This window comes from Somniosus microcephalus, chromosome 12 (genome assembly GCF_052327205.1).
Source record: "Somniosus microcephalus isolate GS21.2 chromosome 12, FLI_Smic_1.0, whole genome shotgun sequence".
NCBI lineage: Eukaryota > Metazoa > Chordata > Chondrichthyes > Squaliformes > Somniosidae > Somniosus > Somniosus microcephalus.
In genome coordinates this window covers 86,044,566-86,071,084 of record NC_140998.1, presented here as the reverse complement: position 1 = coordinate 86,071,084, position 26,519 = coordinate 86,044,566, and the positions used below count along the sequence as shown (strand labels likewise).

At 40.2% G+C, this 26,519-nt stretch overlaps 1 protein-coding gene across 3 annotated transcripts in view; it reads right to left on the bottom strand.

The window, feature by feature from the left end:
- The window catches only part of arid4a (AT-rich interactive domain 4A), a 107,847-nt gene that overhangs the window by 42,687 nt on the left and 38,641 nt on the right, over nt 1–26,519 (bottom strand). For all 3 annotated transcript variants that reach the window (XM_086003269.1, XM_086003270.1, XM_086003271.1), the window contains 8 exons: nt 23,708–23,787; nt 23,533–23,630; nt 21,378–21,513; nt 18,510–18,589; nt 16,686–16,762; nt 14,604–14,761; nt 8,051–8,123; nt 3,979–4,073 (listed from right to left, as the gene is read on the bottom strand). In XM_086003269.1, the coding sequence (XP_085859395.1) occupies nt 3,979–4,073; nt 8,051–8,123; nt 14,604–14,761; nt 16,686–16,762; nt 18,510–18,589; nt 21,378–21,513; nt 23,533–23,630; nt 23,708–23,787 (797 nt within the window). The remainder of the gene's footprint in view (nt 1–3,978; nt 4,074–8,050; nt 8,124–14,603; nt 14,762–16,685; nt 16,763–18,509; nt 18,590–21,377; nt 21,514–23,532; nt 23,631–23,707; nt 23,788–26,519) is intronic.

Genomic DNA, 26,519 nt, shown 5'->3' with positions numbered 1-26,519 from the left:
CAGGAGTGTAAGTCTCCAGAAGTTAGACATGCTTTTTACAAGGTAAGTGGTGAATTAATTAAAATTAAAACATTTTTTCCGCAGTTTTATTATTTTTAAATACTTTAAAGCAAGGTAAGTTTATTTTTAGCCCCGTTAGAAAATAATTTTTTTTTCAAAAATTTAAATTATTGTTTAAAAGTTATTTCATGTAATTTATAGTTTATTTAAAAAATGTGATTTTTAAAAAATTTATTTGAAGATTTAGTGCTGTTTTGGGGCTGTAGTATTCCCTGCTCCGATTGGCTCCCCATGGCCCACGCATCGAACTAACTGCGCCCCTGGGATACGCAAGCACTGCGCGCCGGCAGCTGGACCAGGCCCCGGATCGGAATTCCATGGGGGCCCACAGCTCAACGGCCGGCGCGCTAGGTAAGTGCAGGTCGGGGGCTTGCACCCGCGGGAAGCCCCCGACCCGAATTTCTGGGCCATTTAATGTTTCATATATCGATGTGCTAATTGTAACCTTGCTTTGTCCTGTGAATGGTCAGTTGGATCAAAAGTCCAGATAGTTTTGATACAGTAATGTGTTTTAATTGCAAAGCCATCAGCAATCATGACTTCACACGGCCTCATAGCACTTCTTTAGGTATCCATCTATGGATGAGTACTTTAGGACAGTGTTGTCCAATACGTTAGCCGCGTGTAGCTATAAGGGAATCGAAATTTGGCTAACTCTTTTTGATTAGTAAGTTTTTATAAGACAGTCATTGGGTACAAGATCTCAATACTCATATTTGCATGGAGTGCGCATGTGTATTTGAACCTTTTTGTGTGCTTGTTGCTAAGGCGAAAAGCAGTGTGCGAGTGCTTTTTGATCTTTGTGTGTGCTTTAGAATCATAGAATGGTTACAGCACAGAAGGAGGCCATTCGGCCCATCAAGCCCATGCCGGCTCTTTGCAAGAGCACTTCAGCTAGTCCCACACCCCCACCCTTTCCCCGTAGCCCTGCAAAATTTTTTCCTTCAGGTACTTATCCAATTCCCTTTTGAAAACCACGATTGAATCTGCCTCCACCACCGTCAGGCAGTGCATTCCAGATCATAACCACTCGCTGCGTAAAAAAGTTTTCCCTCATGTTACCTTTGGTTCTTCTGCCAATCACCTTAAATCTGTGTCCTCTGGTTCTCGACCCTTCTGCCAATGGAAACAGTTTCTCTCTATCTAGACCCTGCATGATTTTGAACACCTCTATCAAATCTCCTCTCAACCTTCTCTGCCTTAAGGAGAACAACCCCAGTTTCTCCAGTCTATCCACATAACTGAAGTCCCTCATCCCTGGAACCATTCTTGTAAATCATTTCTGCACCCTAAGGCCTTCACATCCTTCCTAAAGTGCGGTGCCCAGAATTGGACACAATACTCCAGTTGAGGCCAAACCAGTGTTTCATAAAGGTTCATCATAACTTCCTTGCTTTTGTACTCTTATGCCTCTATACATGAAGCCCAGGATCCCATATGCTTTTTAACTGCTTTCTCAACCTGCCGTGCCACCTTCAACAATTTGTGCACAAATACCCCCAGGTCTCTCTGTTCATGCACCCTCTTTAGAATTGTATCCTTTCGTTTATATTTCCTCTCCTCGTTCTTCCTACAAAAATGTATCACTTCGCACTTTCCTGCGTTAAACTTCATCTGCCACATGTCCGCCCATTCCACCAGCCTGTCTATGTCCTCTTGCAGTCTATCACAATCCTCCTCACTGTTCACTGTACTTCCAAGTTTTGTGTCATCTGCAAATTTTGGAATTGTGCCCTGTACACCCAAGTCCAAGTCATTAATATGTTATATATTAATATATTACTTCCATGGTTACTGCTTATTGGTAACCTGCTAAAATGGTGTGCAACACATCAGACTTCTGTACCATGGAAACACCAGCAACATTGTATGGAAAGTGGAGCTGTCATCGTGGTCAACTTGACCAATCAGAAAACCACTCCAGGTCAACAGAAGAAAGCAAACCAAACTAATAAACAGCTGCAATCAACATCCAACTGTGTTCTGGATAGAGTGCAGGGGTGGGTCTGGAGTGTCTTGTGAGAGTTAACATTCTCAGCAATCACTCTGATGAAGTTTATGTACCACCCGCAAATGCTGGACAAAAACCTAGAAGCTGAACGAAGATGTGCTGAGTCTGATAAATTCATGCCAGAAATCCAATTGTGGGTGAAAAAGACTGGAAAGTTTCACACTGAATGGTGGCAGATGTTTGATCAGTAAATATACATATGAAGATTCAGCTACTAAAATTAGTGCATGTGGCTAAAACAGTGTCATCGTAGCCATGCCTCTGGCTAGTCAGCAATTCCTATTGGACAACACTGCTTCAGGAAACCTTTTTTTTGTACAGCTATTATTTATCAATCACTTTCTGGTCTCCTGAGATGGAAGGAAGCAGGCCAGGTTATTATTCTATTGGAAGTCTCTACTCAGCAGTTTTTCTTGTATAACTATACTGCAGTGTTGGAAGTGATTCGTGGAGTTTGGTGGGCCATTATGAACCCCCACAAATATGTTACAGTACACTTCATTAGTTAGTGAAGGGTGGTACTGTAAGGTCCCTTGCTACTGTTTATCTGTTACTTTTCATAAACATGTTCCACAATTGGCAGCCAAAACCACTATCCAGCAGCATGTTCATTCTAACACTATCTGAAGGCTAGTAGATCACGAGAGGGCTTGTGCTACATCCAGTAACCAAAGTATCGTAACAAGGGTTTCTGTTCGACCCTTGAATAATGCTACAGATCAGATATTGTGCAAAGTCACATTTCAGTTCATGGGAGGCCTCACTTGATGCTTAGCACAAAAGAAATATCTGGTAAAGTTTTAAAAATGCAACATGAACAACTATTTAACCCTTCTATACATCTATACATTTCAAAAGGGTTATGTTAAATTTGCATTCATTTAACTTCATCTTAGGCATCGACATTTAATTTTGTACGGTGGAATCAAAATAAGAATGCAAGTAAGCACAACATACTAATTTGTACCATTGTTCCCTATTTTAGCTTTTTCAAGGGTGGTACAAAGCAGAGGCCAAGTACAAGAATACAAGGAAGGAAGGATCTTCGAGCAAGTTGCCCCAAGCCACTCTTGAACACCTCTTTGTGGTCAAATCACAGGCTGGAATGGCAAATATTTTAGACTTATTGTTAGAATGGTGTTCAGTGCAAGAGAACCTGAGTGGTGAAAAGAACACTTCAGTGACAGAGAAAAAAAAGGAGGAACATGTAATTTAAAAATAAATACAATCAATATTCCATTATACATATATGGCAAACATATTCACACTGCACAGTCAACAGTCATGACAATTCACTACTTAACCTCTGGTAGTGTTAGGAAATCTTAATGTATTGTAATCGTGTTTTTCCACCATGGCTGATAAGATATCTTCCAACGGGAAACTTATGGAATAATACTCAATGAACTCAATTAGAATTCCTGTATTTCAGCACTCTTCAGTCCAACAATCCATGAAGTAGGACCCCTCACACCTCCTCAAAAGGTCACACAAAACCTAACTGAAATAAACTGGAGTACTTTTATTCAGAACATATTGTTAAATCTTGTCCATCTGTAATGATCCTTAATTTCAGTGTATGTACTTGGGGGTTATAATTGACAGATTAGATATTTAGGCTCCTCCCACCAAAACCCAAATAAGAGAGAAAACTTCTCACACACCTCATAAAAAAGGCGTCTTTTTAAAAAAAAAGTTAAAATGAAAGAATTCGCTGCTAAACTTCAGCTGCTAGCTTAATAATTCCAAATAGCTTGGAATACAAAACATTGTTACAAAATACATAGAAAAAAAATCAATTTGTATATTAAAACAAAAAAAACTCATGACATTTACACCACTTTGTTCCTTGAGCTGAAGGAAATACCACTTTTCCGTTCTAACATGCCCAAATTAGGGCAACTCACATTGTCACAGCCACCATGTCGATATACCAGTCTGAAGAGTTTGAAGAGATTCAGATCCTTATAGCCCAGTACAGGTGGTTTATTGATAGGTGTTCCTAGGAAATGTAATTCAATTGGTTACATCCCTAATATACAAAAAGCTATCTCATTTAATAATTAAGAGATTTTTAATCCAAGAGAAATATAGAGACCGTTGCACAATCCCAGAGAATTTTGAAAAAACTTCAGTGTACCATCTCATGCATACCATCAAAATACATCCTCACGTTAATAGTGTCAATTTTCACTTGGTTTACCTTATTTTACAAGTCAGTTATATTCACAACAGGCCAAGCAACCATATCATACTCAATATATGTACATCATTGGTTAACGATGGCTAAGTAGACATATCAACCAGGCTTCTGCATCTTAATCCACGAATTTAGAATTATTTTAAATGTTATTTTTGGTGATTTTTTGTGCTCGTTAACTTGCAGATGGAAAACAGAGATCTGCATCCTATTAAGGAACTTATCCTGCATTATTTGACCTCCCCAAAATGATGGCGGAAATTTACTTAGCATCCCCAGCTGAGAATCACGTACTGTGAACCTGTGCAGGGAGACAGGGGAAAGGGAAGCAAGGATAGAAGCAAAAGACAGGAAGGAGAAAAGCAAAAGTGGCAGTCAGAGAAATCAAGGGTGTAAATCAAACATGGTCACAGTAAATAATAATTCTAAGAGTGTTAAAAAAACAAGCCTGAAGGCTTTATGTCTTAATGCGAGGAGCATTCGTCATAAGGTGGATGAATTAGCTGTGCAAATAGATGTAAACGGATATGATATAATTGGGATTACGGAGACATGGCTCCAGGGTGACCGAGGCTGGGAATTCAACATCCAGGGGTATTCAATATTCAGGAAAGACAGGCAAAAGGGAAAAGGAGGGGGGGTAGCATTGCTGGCTAAAGAGGAGATTAACACAATAGTAAGGAAGGATATTAGCTCTGATCCTATGGAATCTGTATGGGTCGAGCTGAGAAATACCATGGGGCAGAAAACGTTAGTGGGAGTTGTATACAGACCCCCAAACAGTAATGCTGAGGTTGGGGATGGCATTAAACAGGAAATTAGAGACACGTGCAATAAGGGCACAGCAGTTATCATGGGTGACTTTAATCTACATATAGATTGGGCTAACCAAATTAGTAACAATATGGTGGAGGAGGAATTTCTAGGGTGTATACAGGATGGTTTCCTGGACCAATATGTCGAGGAACCAACTAGAGATCGGGCCATCTTAGACTGGGTATTATGTAATGAGAAAGGATTAATTAGCAATCTTGTTGTGCGAGGCCCCTTGGGGAGGAGCGATCATAATATGATCGAATTCTTCAGTAAGATGGAAAGTGAAGTAGTTGACTCAGAGACTAGGGTCCTGAATTTAAATAAAGGAAACTACGATGGGATGAGGTGCGAGTTGGGTAGGATGGATTGGGGAACGTTACTTAAAGGTTTGATGGTGGATAGGCAATGGCAAACATTTAAAGATCGCATGGATGAACTGCAGAATTTGTTCATCCCTGTTTGGCATAAAAATAAAACAAAAAAGGTGACTCAACCGTGGCTAACAAGGGAAATTAGGGATAGCATAACATCCAAGGAGAGGACATATAAATTGGCCAGAAAAAGCAGCAAACCTGAGGATTGGGAGTTTAGGATTCAGCAAAGGAGAACAAAGGGATTAATTAAGAGGGGGAAAACAGAGTATGAGAGTAAGCTTGCAGGGAACATAAAAACTGACTGTAAAAGCTTCTATAGATATGTGAAGAGAAAAAGATTGGTGAAGTCAAGCATAGGTCCCTTGCAGTCAGAATCAGGGGAATTTATAATGGGGAACAAAGAAATGGCAGACTAATTAAATACATACTTTGGTTCTGTCTTCACAAAGGAGGACACAAATAACATCCCAGAGATGTCGGGGGACATAGGATCTAATGAGAGGGAGGAACTGAACGAAATCAGTATTTGTAGGGAAATGGTGTTAGGGAAATTGACAGGATTGAAGGCCGATAAATCCCAAGGGCCTGATAATCTACATCCTAGGGTACTTAAGGAAGTGGCCCTAGAAATAGTAGATGCATTGCTGGTCATCTTCCAAAATTCTATAGACTCTGGAACAGTTCTCATGGATTGGAGGGTAGCTAATGTAACCCCACTATTTAAAAAATGTGGTCGAGAGAAAACGGGGAATTATAGGCCGGTAAGCCTGACATCGGTAGTGGGGAAAATGCTAGAGTCCATTATAAAAGGATGGGATTGGGGGTAATGTACTGACTTAGATAGAAAACTGGTTGGCAGACAGGAAGCAAAGAGTTGGAATAAACGGGTCTTTTTCTGAGTGGCAGGCAGTGACTAGTGGGGTACAGGAAACTTTTTTTTAATCCGGCACGGACGGGACCGACATGGTGCCGGTTCATCAAACATTCCGGATAACCGAAAGCTATAGTAAAAGATACAGAGCCGAGAGCTCCGTATAAAGCAACAAACCCTGTTGCTTAGCAACAGTTTCAAAACAATGGCCACAAGTTGCAAGCTTATCTGTAGCTTAGCAACAGCTGCAGCCACACCCTTGCACAGCAACACATGGAGAAAGGCAAGTAATAAAAGTCACCTGAATCTACTCCTGAATTTTGCCGGTTAACCGACATTTCCGGTTATTTAGGTGCCGGTTAATCAAAAGTTTCCTGTACTGCAGGAATCGGTGCTAGGACCCCAGCTATTCACAATATATATCAATGATCTAGATGAGTGAACTAGAAGTAATATCTCCAAGTTTGCAGACGACACAAACCTGGGTGGGCGTGTGTGCTGTGAGGAGGATGCAGAGAAACTCCAATATGATTTGGACAGGTTGGGTGATTGGGCAGATGCAGTATAATGTGGATAAATGCGAGGTTATCCACTTTGGTGGCAAAAACAGGAAGGCAGATTATTATCTGAACGGCAATAGATTGGAAAAAGGGGAAATGCAACGAGACCTGGGTGTCCTTGTGCACCAGTCACTGAAGGTAAGCATGCAGGTGCAGCAGGCGGTTAAGAAGGCAAATGGTATGTTGGCCTTCATAGCGAGAGGATTTGAGTACAGGAGCAAGGATGTCTTGCTGCAGTTGTACAGGGCCTTGGTGAGACCACACCTTGAGTATTGTGTGCAGTTTTGGTCGCCTTATCTGAGGAAGGATGTTCTTGCCATGGAGGGAGTGCAGCGAAGATTCACCAGACTGGTGCCTGGGATGGCAGGAATGACGTATGAAGAGAGAATGCGTCGATTGGGCTTGTATTCGCTAGAGTTTAGAAGAATGAGAGAGGATCTCATTGAAACTTATAAAATTCTAACAGGACTAGACAGACTAGATGCAGGAAGGATGTTCCCAATGGTGGGGGAGTCCAGAACCAGGGGTCACAGTCTAAGGATAAAGGGTAAGCCATTTAGGACTGAGATGAGGAGGAATTTCTTCACCCAGAGAGTGGTGAACCTGTGGAATTCTCTACCACAGAAGACAGTTGAGGCCAATTCATTAAATATATTCAAGAAGGAGTTGGATATATTTCTTAAGGCTAAAGGGATCAAGGGGTATGGGGAGAAGGCAGGGACAGGGTACTGAATTTGGATGATCAGCCATGATCTCATTAAATGGCAGAACAGGCTCGAGGGGCCGAATGGCCTACTCCTGCTTCTATCTTCTATGTTTCTATGCTGTTTCTGAATTGCAATCTCAGTGACCTGTTATAAAGAAGCACTGGCAGAGGACTTCCTCTTGGGCAAGGACACTGTATAGCGTGACATATTTGAAGTAACTATAGGTTTCTTTTTTTCTGAACATTTTTTAGTCTTACAGTTACCAAAGTATTTCTGATGTCATTTTCATATATATTTTAACTTAAGAAAAAACACTTCTGCTTGTTTATTTATTGACTTTGCCCATATCTTTTAGACTTGCATTAAATTAGGAGCACTAAGGAGACTGATAATAGGTCAAAATAATATACACAAGACAATAGGCCAGCTTCAATTTTAAAGAAGCTCTTACCCCTATCCTCCATGAACTTGTAGAGTTGCTGCAAGAAGTTGTCTCTCTCTTCTGGATCAAGCTCCTCCTCTGACTGGAGAGAGACAGATATCAAGGGTCAAACAGTAGAAAAACCCATCTGGCCCCATAATGATAAGCGACAATTAGAAACTATGATCAAATGCTATGCAAACATCAGACGACAGAGTATTCACAAATCCAACAATCTCAACATCTTGTACAGGCTGCGGTTATGCTTCTTTTGGCTTTGGAATATAGTTGAGCAATTGAATAAGAAATCATTTTAAATTTTCCATTCTTTTCAAACAGCTGATTACTCCTTGGTGTGAATTCTGTACATCAATATTATATATATATCTACAGACCTTCAAAATCATAACACTTTTTTGAAATATGAAAACTTTTCATATTGGATGTTAGTGGCTAAAAGGAAAACGCCTGTGACTGTAGCAGTTAGATTCACCACTAAAGCACAAAACTGAGTAGAAGCACAATATCCTCAGTTTCTCCCAATCTACTCTATCAAAACCCGAGGTAGATGGGGGAAATTGTTTCCATTGGCAGGAGGGTGTGTAACCAGAGGACAAAGATTTAAGATAATTGGCAAAACATCTATGAGGGGAACGAGGAGAATTCTTTTTACGTGAGTTATTACAATCTGGAATGCACTACCTGAAAGGTTGGTTGAAGCAGATTCAATTGTAACTTTCAAAAGGCAATTGGATATATACTTGAAAAGGAGAAATGCAGGGGTCTGGGGAAAGAGCAGGGGAGTGGGACCAATTGGAAAGGTCTTGGGCAGAATGGCCTCCTTCTGTGCTGTGTGAATCTATAATTCAACTCTCAATCCTCTTGAGTGATGTCACCATAAAAGTGAGTAGTGCGTTTGCCTCTTAATTCTTATTTCTCCTCCCCTTCTCCAAAATATTTAAATCTTGCTCCTGCAATGTTTTGCAAATCTAATTTTCTGGATGCTCAACTTCAGTTTCACAAGCTATTTTGCAAAAATTTATGTAAACCAAGAACTGAGGAGGTTCCCATCGCTGCAAGACAGAGCATGCACAACAAGCAAGCGACTGCCTTGGTTCTAGCACAAGTAAGTACTTGATCACAAATACCAACTGATTCTATATTATTCTTAAACAAGCCATTAGTAGGTAGCTACAATTCAACTTTGAAGAAGCTATATTCTGGCGAGTTGGGGGAGGAGGGAATTAAAATGAGGAAGTAGTAAGTATACTTCTACTTACTCCTGGCAACATCAATCCAGGGGACTGACAGTAAAATGGTAAACATATTACATGAAAGATAAATTAACAAGCAACTACTGGTTTGTGCTTAATGCTAATTGAAGTTTGAAAATAACCGATGTTATTTGCTCCTGAGTAGTCCAGTACAATCTATAGTTTTGGATCGCTGATTTGTTTTGAAATCTGCAACAACTGATTCAAAAAAAATTGCTCATCTAAATCTATTAATTGTTAATCATTTTTCAATTATAGCAGCATTGTTAATCAAGTTATAAAATGGAGCATTGTCATAAGATATTTCACGTGTAATGTATATCAAGAGCTACAGTGCCACACTGTGACCTTGCCATTTAATTTAAAAAACGTACTTATCTATAGAAGGTATATAAATGCCCTTCAGCTTTGGGAGGGAGGTTGGGGAAAGAGAAGAAATTGGAGAGAAGTAGTTATCTCAGACTCCAGGAGTTTAATGCTAATGTACGTGGCAGCCAAAATGGTGCAGGACAGATGCAACAGTATTTTATTAGATGACAACTTGGTCAACCGGAATAGGCATGGTAGTCAGAAAGTAAAATACTTATAACGTCTCAACAGTCAAGTGGACGTTTACCCACAGTGAGTCTCCTGTTTTCTTAATGCAACCATTATTAAAAATTGGAGAGCATATTGTTTGACCAGTTATTACCTGGAGCAAAAACATCACAGCAAAGAGATTCATTTTTACTAGAAGATCCCCCATGGCATGATAAATTGGATGATACATTGTATAATTATGATAGAAGCATTGTACCAAATAGCTCACCATGGATCATAATAAAATGGATTATAAAAATAGTTGAGTATTTACATCCCAATAGCTATATCCTATAGGCATAATGGGACTGCCTTGAAGAAAGCCTTCTGCGGCAAAGGTGCAATGTGTTTACGTGCACCAAGTCTAACTAAGCCACAGTAGAAATCTGATCCTCCAGCTGCTCAACTGTGCCCTGCAGGGAAGAGCTGGTATACCGTGAAGTTAATCAGAGCCTACTTACTCTTGCTCAGGGCACTGTCTCTTCAAATTGGCAACTGCATATAAATCTCCAGTTCTTCACCTTAAGGAAAGGCTAGAAGAAACCAACAGGAAGTGACTGGCTTTCTCTCCCTGCCCAGCTGTAACTTTGCTGTTTTATAAATATTTTATTTAATCCAATCAGGTGCAAGTGTGAAATACATTTTACATACATAATAATTTAAAAATGACAAGTGAAGTGTGTCAAAAATGCTACAAGTGAAAGTTATATTGTATGCATAAAGATAACTAGTTACATTACATCAAATTAGCAGATTTTTTATATGACTAAAAAGCCAAGAATTGATTTTTTTAAAATTAATATACATACATGATAACGGTAGAGGTAATCAGAACACAAAATATTTACTTCACAAGTCAATCTATAACCATAATAAAGGAGTCAAAAAATCTGTACAACAACAACTTGTATTTATATAGCGCCTTTAACATAGTAAAACGTCCCAAGGCGCTGCACAGGAGTATTTTAAGACAAAAAATTTGACACCGACCCACATAAGGGTAAATTAGGCCAGGTGACCAAAAGCTTGGTCAAAGAGGTAGGTTTTAAGGACCGTCTTAAAGGAGGAAAGAGAGGTAGCGAGGCGGACAGGGTTAGCCAGGGAATTTTAGGGCTTAGGCAACAGAAGGCACGGCCACCAATGGTTCAGCGATTATAATCAGGGATGCTCAAGAGGGCAGAATTAGAGGAGCGCAGATATCTCGGGGGGGTTGTGGGGCTGAAGGAGATTACAGAGGTAGGAAGGGGCGAGGCCATGGAGGGATTTGAAAACAAGGATGAGAATTTTGAAATCGAGGCACTGCTTAACCGGGAGCCAATGTAGGTCAGCGAGCACAGGGGAGATGGGCGAATGGGACTTGGTGTGAGTTAGTACACGGGCAGCCGAGTTTTGGGTGACCTCAAGTTTACGTAGGGTGGAATGTGGGAGGCCAGTCAGGAGTGCATTGGAACAGTCAAGTCTAGAGATAACAAAGGCATGGATGAGGGTTTCAGCAGTGGAGGAGCCGAGGCGGGGGCGGAGACGGGCGATATTAGAGGTGGAAAGAGGCGCTCTTTGTTATGCTGCTGATATGTGGTCGGAAGCTCATTTCAGGGTCAAATATGGCACAAGGTTGCGAACAGTGTGGTTCAGCCTCAGACAGATGTTAGGGAGAGGGATGGTCAGTGGCTAGGGAACGGAGTTTGTGGCGGGGACCGAAAACAATGGCTTTTGTCTTCCCAATATTTAATGGGAGAAAATTTTTGCTCATCCAGAACTGTATGTCGGACAAGCAGTCTGACAATTTAGACACCGTGGAGGGGTCGAGAGAAGAGGTAGTGAGGTAGAGCTGGGTGTCGTCAGCGTACATGTGGAAAATGACACTGTGTTTTTGGATGATGTCACCAAGGGGCAACATGTAGATGAGAAATAGGAGGGGGCCAAGGATAGATCCTTGGGGGACACCAGAGGTAATGATGCAGGAGCGGGAAGAGAAGCCGTTGCAGGTGATTCTCTGGTTACGATTAGATAGATAAGAATGGAACCAGGCGAGTGCAGTCCCACCCAGCTGGACGACGGTGGAGAGGCGTTGGAGAAGGATGGAATGGTCAACCGTGTCAAAGGCTGCAGACAAGACAAGAAGGACGAGGAGGGATAGTTTACCTTTGTCACAGTCACAAAGGATGTCATTTGTGACTTTGATGAGAGTCGTTTCGGTACTGTGGCAAGGGCGGAAACCTGATTGGAGGGATTCAAACATGGAATTGCGGGAAAGATGGGCGCGGATTTGGGAGGCAACAACACGTTCAAGGACTTGAGAGGAAAGGGAGGTTGGAGACGGGCAGTAGTTTGCAAGGACGGAGGGATCAAGGTTTTTTTTTTTTTTTTTTTTTTTTTTTTTTGAGAGGGGCGATGATGGCAGATTTGAGGGAGAGGGGGACAGTACCTGAGGAGAGAGAACCGTTAGCTGATATTGTTAACATGGGAGACAGAAAAGGAAGTTGGGTGGTCAGCAGTTTGGTGGGAATAGGGTCGAGGGAGCAGGAAGTGGGTCTCATAGACAAGATGAGCGCAGAGAGATCTTATGGGGAGATCGGAGAGAAACTGGAGAAAGATGCGAGTTCAGGGCTAGGGCAGGGGGGAACATTAGAGGAAGTTTGGCCCAGTGGGCTAGGAGAAGAAAGGGATGTGGCAGAGGCAGCTGAACGGATGGTCTCAACCTTAGTGACAAAGAAGTCCATGAGCTCCTCACACTTGTTATCGAAGGGGAGGGTGGAGGAGATAGGGGAGAGGGGTTTAAGAAGATGGCTAGCAGTAGAGAATAGGAGCCGGGGTTGTAGCACAATCTATGTGCACTAAGCAGCCCGCTTGATTGACACCCCATCCACCACCGGCGTACCGTGGCTGCAGTGCACTACAAGATGCACTGCCGCAACTCGACAAGGCTTCTTAGACAGCTCCTCCCAAACCCGCGACCTCCACCACCTCAAAGGACAAGGGCAGCAGGCGTATGGGAACACCACCACCTCCAAGTTCCCCTCCAAGTCACACACCATCCTGACTTGGAAGTATATCGTCATTCCTTCATCGTCACTGGGTCAAAATCCTGGAACACCCTCCCTAACAGCACTGTGGGAGTACCTTCACCACACGGACTGCAGCAGTTCAAGAAGGCGGCTCACCACCACCTTCTCAAGGGCAATTAGGGATGGGCAATAAAAATGCTGGCCTTGCCTGCAACACCCAGATCCCATGAACAAATAAAAAAAAATCAAAGTGCATACAGTGTTAGCTTTTCACCCTCTCTCCTAATTAGCTGATTAACGTAGTCACTTAACTTTACTGTTGGTTTTTGGGCCTGGAAACAAAATCCAACATTAAGTTAAAGTCATGGAAAGCCTATTGAAAATATGGCAAATTTCCACAGGCTGACTGCCAAGCTGCTGTAAAGTCTTCTGAATTAGTTTGGAGCATGCTCATGATGAAACCACCAGCATGTTGCTCGGGAAACCCTGTAGGAAGTGGAGTGGACACCCACCCATTTCAGCTTGAACATGCAGCAAGATTTTAAATCAATTCTATATCTTCAGTACAGTCTTGATCACACCAACCTGTATCAATGAAACTAACTTTCCTCAGGAGCAAGGCTTCACCCAATGTGCAAGTGAAGCTCGATGCTGCATTGCCAATATGAAGGTTTTCTTTGCACATAATCCAAAATTTTAAGCAGTTCTGCCAAAAATTCAGAGGTTTAGCTGTTCACTGGAGACTGAAAAATCTGTTGTTGCAACTTTCTCTGCTTTCAGTTTATATTACTTTAAAAGACTGTACAAATGTTCAGTTAGGTGGCATGCACAAATTCATGAATATTCATTTAGAAACTTGAAACTAAAAAGCATAATTGTCGTAAGTGTGATGACCAGTCGATTTGTGAGCTTTACGAATGCAGCAGCTTTGCTGTACATTAGCTGGAGTTGTTGACATTTCCTTCCAACAGCTTGGAAACAAGTAGCCTTCACTTTTTTGGAATGGTGACTGCAGTGTCGTTGGAAAGTACATGAAACTGCATTGTTCAATTTACTGTTTGTCTGAGCATCTTGCCGTCAGATTTTACAATTTATTGAAAATCCTAATATGTCGTGCATCCAACTTAATGCAAATATGATCTAAAACATGTACAGGAAACTTTGGTTTATCCGGAGGTTGTATGTCCAGAAACCTCGATCTACCGGCAGAAATCAGGAGCCGTTTTGTTAGGTTTTTTTTCTTCTCGTGGCTTTGTTTTCAACAGTCGGGCTCTAGAAAGTCTCTCTGAAGCTGTTGCTAAGCTAGAGATGCTTCCAAGGTACGGGCCGACTGTTTACAAGCTGTTGCTAAGCAACAGTGTTTGTTGTCAGAAACGGAGATGAAAACCTCCGTATGCTTCAACATTAACTTTGTATGTCCGGCAGTTTTGATAGATCGGCAACAGCTCGGTCCCATCGGTGCCGGATATAACAAAGTTTCCTGTAATAAGACAATTCAAATTTCTTCAGGGTAATCAATTTTAGTTTGCTTCATGTTCCACATATTTATATTCAGCTTCCCTCCAGAAAAATCCATGAAAATTGCTTTACTAAAAAAATTCAACCCCTGTATATTGTGCTCATAATTTTATATATTATTCTAAAAAGGCATTTTTGTGATATATTCAGATTCCAAATTTTCAGGCAGCAAATTGCTCAATAAATGAAACTGCAAAAATGTCCTACCTCTTGTTTCTTTTCCTCATCTTCCTCATCATTCTCTGCTTCCTCGTCCTCCTCTTCCTCTTCATCACTACTTGAGGATTCTAAGATGACACTCATGTCCACCTTCCAGCTCTCAGGAACAATCCGTTGCTGGTAGAATTTGAGAGCTTCTTCAAGTGCTACAGAGAAACAGTATTAGCAACAGTTAGGTCTTATTAATGCTCATGGCACAGATCCACCCTCCTCCTAGAAGATGAGAAGGTAGAAGTACCAAGGAGCCAATGGAACATACACCCATAGGGTTAGCAGAAACATTTATACAAGAGCACAATGTTTTGGAAGCAAACAGTAGAAATGGAGCCACCTTTACCAAAGAAATAGGGCTTCACCAAGTATGCAAGTGATGCCCGATGCTACATTGCCAACAAGATTTGGTTGCTTACTAGCGACTGAAAACTCTAAAATATTTTGGATCTACCTTAAAATACAATATAATGTTTAATAAGGAGCATGTACATGTTTGTGAATATTAATTTACATAGCATTACATGGAACGTACAGCCATTCGGCCCGACTGATCCATGCCAGTGTTTATGCTCCACATGAGCCTCCTGCCACACCTCTTCCTCTAACCCTATCAGTATAACCTTCTATTCCATTCTCCCTCGTGTTTATCAAACCTCCTTTTAAATGCATCTATGCTATTGGCCTCAACTACTCCTTGTGGTAACGAGTTTCACATTCTAATCACTCTCTGGGTAAAGAAGTTTCTCCTGAATTCCCTGTTGGATTTATTAGTGACTAGCTTATATTTATGGGCTCTAGTTTTGGTCTCCCCAGCTGGAAACATCATCTCTATGTCTACTTCAGCAAACCCTTTCATAGTCTTAAAGGCCTCCATCGGGTCACCCCCAGCCTTCTCTTTTCTGGAGAAAAGAGCCCCCAACACATCTGTTCAGTTTTTCCTGATAGGTATAATCTCTCAGTTCTGGTATCATTTGTGTAAAAAAAAAAATTAAAAAAAATGCACCTTCTCCAGTGCCTCTATATCCTTTTTATAATATGGAGAGCACAACTATGCACATGACTCTTAAATATGATCTAAGCAAGGATCTATACAAGTTTAGCATAATTTCTCAGCTTTTCAATTCTATCCCTCTAGAAATGAACTCTGGTGCTTTGCTGTTATTATGACTTTAGAAATCTGAAACTAAACAGCATGTATGTTAAGATGGGCAACACTGAATCCTCTTTGAAGACAACATTAAAGTGAACAGGGAAAATTGACAGCTATGGTTCAGTTACCTTACAGCTTTTTGGTTTCATTTTGTTCCCAAGGTACAGAATGTCAATGCTGGAGAAAGGAAACTTCCAGTGTTAGCATCAAGTGTTGCACAGGTTGAAGACAGGTTAAAGTTCTGTCTACCCTGCCCCACTCTCAGAAAATCTTCACATGTGTCATATGTCAATCTTCATGTGTCAATTTTTCACACTATACCTATGCTTGCAGCCTCTGAGTGAAGCTGCTAACAGGCGCAACCAGGGGAATTTTTGTTTAGGGAACTTGAATTTACTGTACAGTTAACTAAGACTTGCCAACTTTATTTCACTTAGCACCTGATGAGTAATCAGCTATCAGAGGTGTGACCTGCACTTCACCAGTGTGGAAGAGATTTAGATCCAAGTCCCAGAAATCAAAGAACAGCCTGCTAATTCTTTGGGCCATACACTCCCTCCAACTTCTCAATCAAAATCACAAGATAATGCAGTTGGAATAAATGTAAGTGGAACTATAACAGGTTTACAAATTGTATAAAAAGAAAGAGACTCCATTATAAAATAAAGATCTTACAGATTATCACAGCATTCCCCTAATGAAACAAAATCAATCTTCTGCTCAGACAGCCCAGCAGACCAGAAGTATAAGTGTGTGTTTCACAACCTAGAGCTCTACCCTGCCATCTCAATCTGCCATTATGGTTTTACTGTCTCAAGGCAGGCAAAAAGGCACGAATTATTGGCACGATTCAAGTATGCTGATCACAACTAGTTGCTTGGGAAAAGATTTGCAATTCACTCCACCTTGAGTGTTGGCCTCCTTACCTTGTTTAACAACTGGGTCTGGCTTTGAAACTTTGTCCCAATCGAGCTCTCTAATATCCTTTCTTGCTATAGGATAACTGTTGTTTTAAAAAGGAAGATATCAAGGTTCAGCTTAAAATAAAGAGCACTGGTTTTCTCACATAAAAATAGTCTGATATCCTGTTAGACTTCACAGTCCAAGTACTACCCAAATAAAGTAATAAGAAATAAAATTGTAAATACAACCATCTCATTCTCAATAAAATGTCCCCCCTCCACACATCACCTCAGTTACTTCACACTACATAATTACCTAAATTTACCTTTGAAAACTAAGCTTCAAATACACACGAGGAGGCAACATTTAAAGCACTCTGCTCCTTAAGTCCTTCTTAAAATTGTTGCCCCTATAACTCCTCTCCTTACCAGATGGTCACAGAGTGATTTATAAAGAATGACTTTTTATATCCATCAATCTGTGAATACTTGAGAGTAGAATGGTTAATAATGCAGAGTCAAAAACTGCACGTTTGAAAACTGTACTTTGTGGGAGCTGCATTTAGTTTGGTCATTTCAATCCTAGTTGTGGAGCCCTTGTTAGAATTAAGCATTTAAACTGCCAGCCAAACAGTATGTTATAATGAGAATGAACTGCTTTATCGTCATCATTTTTGTTCTGGCTTTAGCAATAATGATTGTGTAAAGAAAATGGTCAAGTCACACCTAGACTATTTTAACGGAACAATTTACAAATGAGAGCAGCAAAAATCGCTATGCAAGAACATAGGAAAAGACAGAAGAACATAAGAAATAGGAGCAGGAGTAGGCCATTCGGCCTTTCGAGCCTGCTCCGCCATTCAATGAGATCATGGCTGATCTTCTGCCTCAACTCCATTCACTGGCCCTATCACCATATCCCTTGATGCCTTTACTAGTCAGAAATCTACTGACTTATGTTTTGAATATACCCAATGACCAAGCCACCACAGCCCTCTGGGGTAAAGAATTCCAAAGATTCACCACCCTCTGTGAAGAGATTTCATCTCAGCTCAGTCCTGAATGGCCTACCCTTTATCCAGAGGCTGTGGCCCCTGGTTCTGGACTCCCCAGCCAAGGGAAACATTCTCCCAGCATCCATCCTATCAAGCCCTGTAATAATTTTGTATGCTTCAATGAGATAAGAAGTGCTAGCAGAGGAGCTAGAAGACAGGGACAAAAAAGGCCATTCAGGGCACCGAAGCTCAATATTAAACACCACGGAGTAGAATGGCCATTTATGCTGTTTCTCAAGAGTTTCTGCCGAAGTTACGGCAGATCAGGAGAACCCCCACAGAAAGTACTGACACAACAGTCCTAGCGTTTTCATGTAAACATGAGAGAAATTTTTGGAGTAGAATTTAAAAAGCTGTTGTAGTCAAATACTTCTGCCGTTAACTAATTTAAAAAATAATTTTTTGTCCCAACCATATTGTTTCTTATTTTAAAAAAGGTGGAATACACATTTGCATACAGTCTCAAAGTCGATTCTGTGAACTACATGCTTAAGCATGAAGCCCGCCAAAACCTTCTTTGAGAGTCAGTGTCACTTCTGGATCATTTGCAGAATAATCTCTCATCTCCAAAGAGGAATTAAACCAATAATATAGCCTCGCTTTAAAATGAAGTTCAGCATTCAAAAATTATTAAAATATGTCAATGCCAGATATCATCTACAACTAGTATAGAATTTTTTTGGGAGAAGGTTCCTGATGGTGACAGAGTAATTAGCTTGTATTTTTACATACTCAAATAGCTTGCAAGCTAAACAGCTTGTTTTGTATCCATACATTTCATATTTACACTTACAATTTGGAGTCTGCAAAGGATCGCACTAAGCACTGGTCCTTTTTCACAGTGATTTCATCACTGCAACTTGGAGAGAGCACCTGAAATGAAGAGAATAGTTTTTTTTTAAAGAATAGATTCTAAAAGCCAAAACCAAAATGCCAAAAAGATTAGGAAAAAAAGTGTGGTAATATTTAGTCACTCTGGGTCCCTGCTCATACACCAAGATGCTCTAGAGGTATATCACCCAACTGGAATTAAAATCTCATCATGGTCACCTTAAAATCTATCATCAGGTAAGCCCAAAACACTCAAGGTGTAGAGCCACACTAGGATGTTTTGTAACACAAGTCATTAGAGCAGTTCAGGGTGCCAGCAGATAGCAATGAGAGGGGAAATAGTTTGTTTAATTAAAAGCTTTCTCTTATTAGGTAGCAAATATCATATTTAATTGATTAAACAACTCGAGATGGAGGAGCAGACTGTATGAAAAGTACACCCCGCCCCATCCCCCTTAAGCATGATAAAAATACATACTTATTTTTCACAAACATTTCTTTAAAGCTTAATAAAGGAACAGCAAATGTGAAATGAATCAGAGACATATCTCCCCCCTCTCTCCCACACCCGCCCCGCCCCCCCCCTTCTCATAATATCATTTACATTTGCAGAGATTACATTTCATGAGCACTGGCAGTCCTACCAAGTGTCTTGATATACAAGCCTAAACAGCAAATACTGGTAAACTGTTTGACTATGGAAGGTTATGGAAGCCTGACTTGTTCTCACCAGAACCACACTTTCCAGCACGGGGTCACTGGATTGTTCTCAAGATCTCGAACACGAGCAGATTTTCTTCTTCTCAAGCCCAGGGGTAACCAAGGCCAACCCAAATGCAACCAGAGTTCATCAAACTCAGCAGAGACCAGGAACAAAATCTTAGACTGTCTGGTCTGTAACCTTTAGTGTTACACCAACCAGTGCCATTACACTGTGGACTATCGGGAAAGTGGTTAAGGACATGTTGATCCAATAAAGCCCATACATGTGTGTACATCACTTTAGGTCTTCATTTTTGGACTTCACAAATAAGTGGCTTCCTGGATATCGACTACCCTGATTTACAGTTTATAAGCCATTTGCCATGTATTTCACAACTGTGAACCTCCCTGAGCTCAAAATCATGAAATAGTGGACCTTCATACGAGAGGGGAAATTGCATTAAATATATACATGCAAAAAAAAATCTAATTTAGTTTGGGGTTGCCTCTTGCAGGGGTATTAGTCTCTCTCCGCCAACTTAATTTTTGTTAATTTAAAAATTGAATTTATTGTACTTCTGAATAACTTAAGATTCATTTACAATGTGACAAGTTAAAAATGCAAATCTATCCTTTCAAATACACTCATGCATCTTTTTGACAGTCACAATAGCGCTGAAGTCCCCAAAAGTGAATATTGTAAATGCCACTTTGAAAGTTACATTATTGGTAGGAAAAGCATGCGTATTTTAAGTCTCAAAATATAGGAATGTACTTTTTCTCCACACCAACAAAATGTTTCTTTTGTGTCCAACGGTCACCATGTTTTCCTTTTAATTCATATAATTTTTGTGAGGATGAGTGGGATAAGAGACCAAAATGTTATTAGAATGTGTTCAGGACCAACTGAGATGCAGAATACCTGCTGTAAGAGAGTAGGCTTTCCTTCATACAGCAAATGCCTAATCTCTTTTGGTATTTGCTTCGCCTGTTGGTAGGGGTAGGGGGAAAAGGAGAAATAAAATTTAAAAAAATTATCTCGCATTATTTCCAAAGTGTACACTCGAGGCAACGTCTTAATCCTTCCACCCACTACAAGCTTCATACCGACAATAAATTTGTTTCAATTAAAGTGATAATAGTATTTAAACCACTACCTCTCAAAAAGTCTTCAATTAGTCATTAACAACAGGTCTGCACATAATCGAAGTTCAAATTCAATCCCATCAGATTATGGGTATGCTTAATATTAAAATGGTCCCTCGAAACAAAAAAGACTTGCATTTATATAGCGCCTTTCACAACCTCAGGACGTCCCAAAGCGCTTTACAGCCAATGAAGTACTTTTGAAGTGTAGTTCACTTTTGTGATGTAGGAAACATGGCAATTTGCACACAGCAAACTCCCACAAACAGCAATGTGATAATGACCAGAAGTGTCATTTTTGTTATGTTGACTGAGGGATAAATATTGGCCAGGACACTGGGATCAATGTACTTTTTAGCTGCACGGCCACGCACGCTCTGCAGCTCCCGCGCAGCCAGCTCACCAGCTTTAAAATAGGAAAAACCGTGCATGTGCAGTATTTTGAATGGGCCGCGCACTCAAAAAAAATTCAAGGGAATATTGCCGGGAATAACTCCCCAGCTCCTCTTCGAAATAGTGCCATGGGATCTTTTACATCCACCCGAGAGAGCAGGCGGGGCCTCGATTTAACGTCTCATCCGAAAGACGGCACCTCCGACAGTGCAGCACTCTCTCAGCATTGCACTGGAGTGTCAGCTTAAATTTGTGTGCTCAGGTCTCTGGAGCGGGACTTGAACCCACGACCTTCTGGCTCCGACGCAAGAGTGCTGCCTACTGATCCACAGCTGACAAGTGGTTTTAGTGCAATAAACTGAACACCCTTACAGCACATTAGTCATGTTTATTTCACACTGGCTGATTTAGAAATTAACACACATTATTTCAGTCAACAAAGCACATTTGTCAATCACTCCCAAACATGCTAAAAGTTTCGGTCCAGAGTAAAACAAATGTTTAAAGTTATGCAATAATGATCCAATTATCGATCTTAAATCAAGAGTTTGAAAGGTAGATCCTGAACTCATAATATTATCTTGCTTACCAAAGCTGGATACCAGCCTTTTCTCTTGTCTCCATTACAATCTACATAAACTACTTTCCCCAGAAGTTCATCATTAAGACGTCGCTTGTCATCATCCTCATCTTCACTTGGTTCCTCTTCCCTTTCATCCTCAGGTCTGCAAAATAAAAATATTTTTTTAAAAACCCATAGAGTTCTTAAAGATAATCACTGCTGGCGTTGAACAAATATTTAAGCTTTGTGTATGTAAGTACAAGGGCAAAATACTTATTATATTGCATAATACAATCAAAAGCATATTTAACTGTGAATTAAGCAGTAATTTGAAGAAAGAATTTATTTGAATCCTAAGAGAAAGAAAGAACTTGCATACTGATAGAGCCTTTCACAACCTCAAGACATCTCGAAGCACTTCACAGCCAATGAAGGACTTCTGAAGTGCATTTAATGTTCTAACATAGGGAAATGTGGCAGTCAATTTGTACACAGAAGTAAGATAGAAGACCGGTTAATCTGTTTTTGGTGGTGTTGGATGAAGGATAATCGTTTATCAGGACACTAGGAGAACTCACTTGCCCTTCTTCAAATAGTTCTCAGGAGTCTTTTAAGTCCACTTGAGGGACAGACAAGTACTCAATTTAAATGTCTAATCCAAAAGACAGCACCTTCAACACTCCCTCAGCACTGCACTTATGTGTTAGCCTACATTATGTACTCAAGTCCTGGAATGAGGTTTGAACCTACGGCCTTCTGACTCAGAGGCAATAGTACTTACTACCAACTGAATCAAGGCTGACACTTATGAATCATTCAGGGTTCAATTTAGGTTTTGCCTCATAAACCATTACACGTTGAGGCAAAGCCAAACGGGCACTCAGACCAACAAGTGTGCTGAAGTACCATTTTTTTGAATAACCTAAAATATTAAAAGTAGCCGTGAAAACTTATCACAGCACAAGATAAAAAGTTAAAAATAAGTAAATACATCAAGGTCGCAGTGGTATGATTTCTGACAGTTAATAGGACAAAGCAGCCCGATTGATTGGCACCCCATCCACCACCTTAAACATTCACTCCTTCCACCACCGGCGTACCCTGGCTGCAGTGTGTACCATCTACAAGATGCACTGCAGCAACTCGCCAAGGCTTCTTCAACAGCACCTCCCAAACCCGCTATCTCTTCCACCTAGAAGGACAAGGGCAGCAAGCGCATGGGAACACCACTACCTAAAAGTTCCCTTCCAAGTCACACACCATCCTGCCTTAGAAGTATATCGCTGATCCTTCATCGTCGCTGGGTCCAAATCCTGGAACTCCCTACCTAACAGCACTGTGGGACTACCTTCACCATACGGACTGCAGCAGTTAAAGAAGGCAGCTTACCACCACCTTCTCAAGGGCAACTAGGGATGGGCAATAAATGCTGGCCTTGCCAGCAACGCCCACATTAAATAAACAAATAAAAAAATAATGACAGCAGCAGCAAAAAGATGAATTTACCTGTGTTAATGAACTGACCAAAGAACTGCAGATTATAGGGATGGAGGTAGGAAACAGAAAACACGGAATCCACAGGTACTGGTCTGAGACAATTCGCATTACTTCAGCTTGTTAAAGATGCTATTTTTATGTATTTACCAAAAACACTTCTCCAACTGGGCTTAACAGTTGTAATTTTAGGTTGATCTTTACCACATGCAACAAAGTGACCAGCAAGTATTATCTCTGAGTTACCTAAAGAATTTAAACTATATTTGATGATTGATAGTATCAGCTTTAGTTGGTACATAGCCTGACCGTTTTTATTTACATAGCCCAGATCAGTAGCTCTGATGGACTGCCATTGCTATTCTTACAATTCACATTTCTTAATACTTTCTTCAATTTAAATTAATGTACTTCTAATGGGGGTCCATTTCCTATCTGTAAAATATGACTTTTAGCCTGCAGACTTATTTAAAATAGAAGTGTGCTCTTCAAAGCTGGGTTTTTCAAAATTTACAATTATTTGAAAATGTTGCCAACAGGTTGGCTCTCTCTGGTTGATAATTCCTGGCTAATATCACTCAATCATATCAGAGAACATCGGTAATAAGCATTACAGATATACTTTTGTTGGGACAAGAAAAAAAATCAGTGATAAAAAACAAGTATACACTAGTACAATGGCACTTACGCAGGAGCAGAGGACGATCTCCTTCCTCGGTTTGTTTTCTTCCCAATGACTGGTGTGCCAAAGTGCTCTGGGTTTGTCAGTGGCAATTGATCAAGGGTCTGAAAGCAAGTATTGAAGTTATTGATCTGTATTATAAAGATCAACTCCTAACAACATCTAGACAATGATTACTCACCTCACTCTCAGCAAAATGTCTCTCTCCCTTCAGGCATAGAGATGTACGCCTCAGGGTCCTCTCATCCCCATCATCAAACACTGGAGAGAAAACAAAAGGTTCCCAAATCAAAAACAGAAATCAATCAGCAGATTTATATCCTGAGTTATGGCATAAACTGCTAACCAGATCAGATTTACTGTAATTTCAGCCATAAGTTGGTCAAAAACAATACAAATCAAAATTTAGAAAAAATACCACAGTTGTTATGTGACAATAACAGAGCTCCATCATGCCGCAATCTGTAAAAAAAGCTGTATTGCTACTTTTTGTTGGTCTGATTGACATAAATGAAGAATGCTGTTGACAACTTTCATCCTATTACAGTACATCCATGTTTCCTCACAGAAAATAGTCCAACTTGTTTCGAGACAAACTAGCCCCAGAACAACTGTTATGTCTGCAACTGGTATTGGAGAGAAATCATGCCCCTATTTAAATATAAGCATCCGGTGGTTTTTATTTGAATTTAGGGTTGACTGGCAGCTCTATTTGAGTTTAAGAAATACATATTTTTATTTCCTTTGTCCTGGGCAAATTTTAAAAGTATATGTCAGCCTGTCTTGTTCTAATTGAGAACGTCATCATGGAGAACTAGGTAGGCTAGAACAACAAATTGCTGCCCAAAGTTTAGTCAGGGACCTTGAGCCAGGTCCAGCTCATATCGAAGTTTAGCAAAGCAAACACAACTGTTATTTTCCATCTACCAATGATGGATAGTTAAATCTGCAACTAACATTGCTACTGTTCACCTATCTATTTACCAGTTAATAAATTTGTTTGGCAATTTATAGCCTAAGCTATGTTTCAATCAAATGTTCCATTGCTTTCCAAAGTCGAGGAAGAAGATAGAAGTTTTCTGTTCAAACCCTAAGCTCGTTGTTCCTAAAGGCACATTTCAGTTTGTAGATAGTAAGGGCTTGCCTACAGGAGTGCTCAAAGTAGCTGAATCAGAGAAAAGTATTTGGAGTAAAATACAGACTAATGTAATTTAAAGATTGCCGTTAGGTCATTTTTTTTTATTAAAAAAAGAATCATTTGTCATATCTGGGATAAAAATATACTAAGCTGCCAGGAAACAGCCACATTTCCATGGGGAAGGGGCCTAGCTGGTATATCTCGTGCCCTTGAAATGCTAATATATGCCAGGCTGCCTGCTGGGAGAAAAGGACAAAACTAGTTATCTTTGATCAGTGACTGATGTCATACCTGCTAAAATTTCAGTATGCAAAATAAAAAAGGAAAAAACTGCAATGAAGGAAATTTGAAATAAAAACAAGATCGATCAGAATACACAGCAGGGCAATCAGCATCTATAAAGAGAAAAGACAGACTATGAATTTTTTCTATTGTGTTCAGGTTATGACAGTTCTAGTTCTGATGATGGATACATAGCCAAAACATCATTACATCATTGCCCCCTGTCTTTTCTCTTTACAGATGCCAACTGACCTGCTGTGTATGTCCAGCATTTTCTGTTTTTATTTGAAATACCAATTTGCATTGTTTTAATCCCTGGGCAGGTATCATGAACAAACCTCTCAACAGACAGCCATGAAACCACTGTTCATAGAAGTTTACAGAACAAAAGGCGGCCATTCAGTCCTTCATACTTGTGCCAGTTCTCTGAAAGTCATTCTATGTCCTAACATCCCTTTCTGTTAAGAATAAAAATCTCATAACATCACCCTAAGTTGTTTTGGTGATAATTTTATGTTTATGCCCTCTAGTCATCAACTTACTGACCAGTGGAAATAGTTTTTCCCAATTTACCTCATCAAAACTTCTCATAATTGATCTCATCCTATGTATTTGAATGGTATTACTGATTAACATTCTGATGGTAGAAAGAACTTTGATCAGGTGTGTTGAAGCTTATTTTGACTTCCATGCTGTGGTGGTAACAAGGGGCTCCATGGAGTCTGCCACTCAACTAAAATATTCTGAAAAAACTGCTAACATTTCACACCCTAAATATTGTCAGAACACTTAAGTACTGTCTAAGTCAAATTCTTACTGCTGGCTACTTGTTATCATCTTTTGCTTGTGTGTGATTATATTCCCTATATTAAATATATTTAATATTTATTAGCTTTCCCCTAAATAATATTGTCTGACAGTGATATTTTTCACCTTCATGAGTAGACAGGGGAGCATGTTCAGTTTGTTGTACCAAGGTAAAAGGGAAATTGAAAACCCTACACCACACCATTCCTACTTACGACGCACACAGGTTTCAGTACATGCATGTCTGCTTGTAAAAACTGGAGTTTGGTGTGAGCCTGAGTTTGAAGTGTTGGGAGAGAGCCCAAACTGAAACTGTAGATGTACCAAACTGTCATAAGTCATTTTTAAAATTTACTGAAGTAACAGCACAGTATTGTGACACTTGTATAATATTGGTGAGTACAACACATACATATCCCACAGGAAGGTTCCAATGTACTTTCTATATAAACTGGAAAGAACTAACCAAGTTGGCACAACTGGATTTGAAAGTGAAGTTTCTTTCAACCACACCCTCACTGTACTAGAATTAAAACGTAGCCTTCCCATTTAGTCCCTGGAACAAGAAATAAAACGTGAAACACAGTCTGCAAAGTCCAGAACAATGCTGTGTTAAGGGTGTAGTCTGAAATTCACATATAGCATTTCCTAATGAGTCTATTAATCTGTCAAGGGAGTAAACAGCTACCTCACCAAGCTTTTAAATTTTAACAGCAGTACTTTTGGAGCTCAACAAGAATAGTGAATCAATTTTAAATTTGCCATA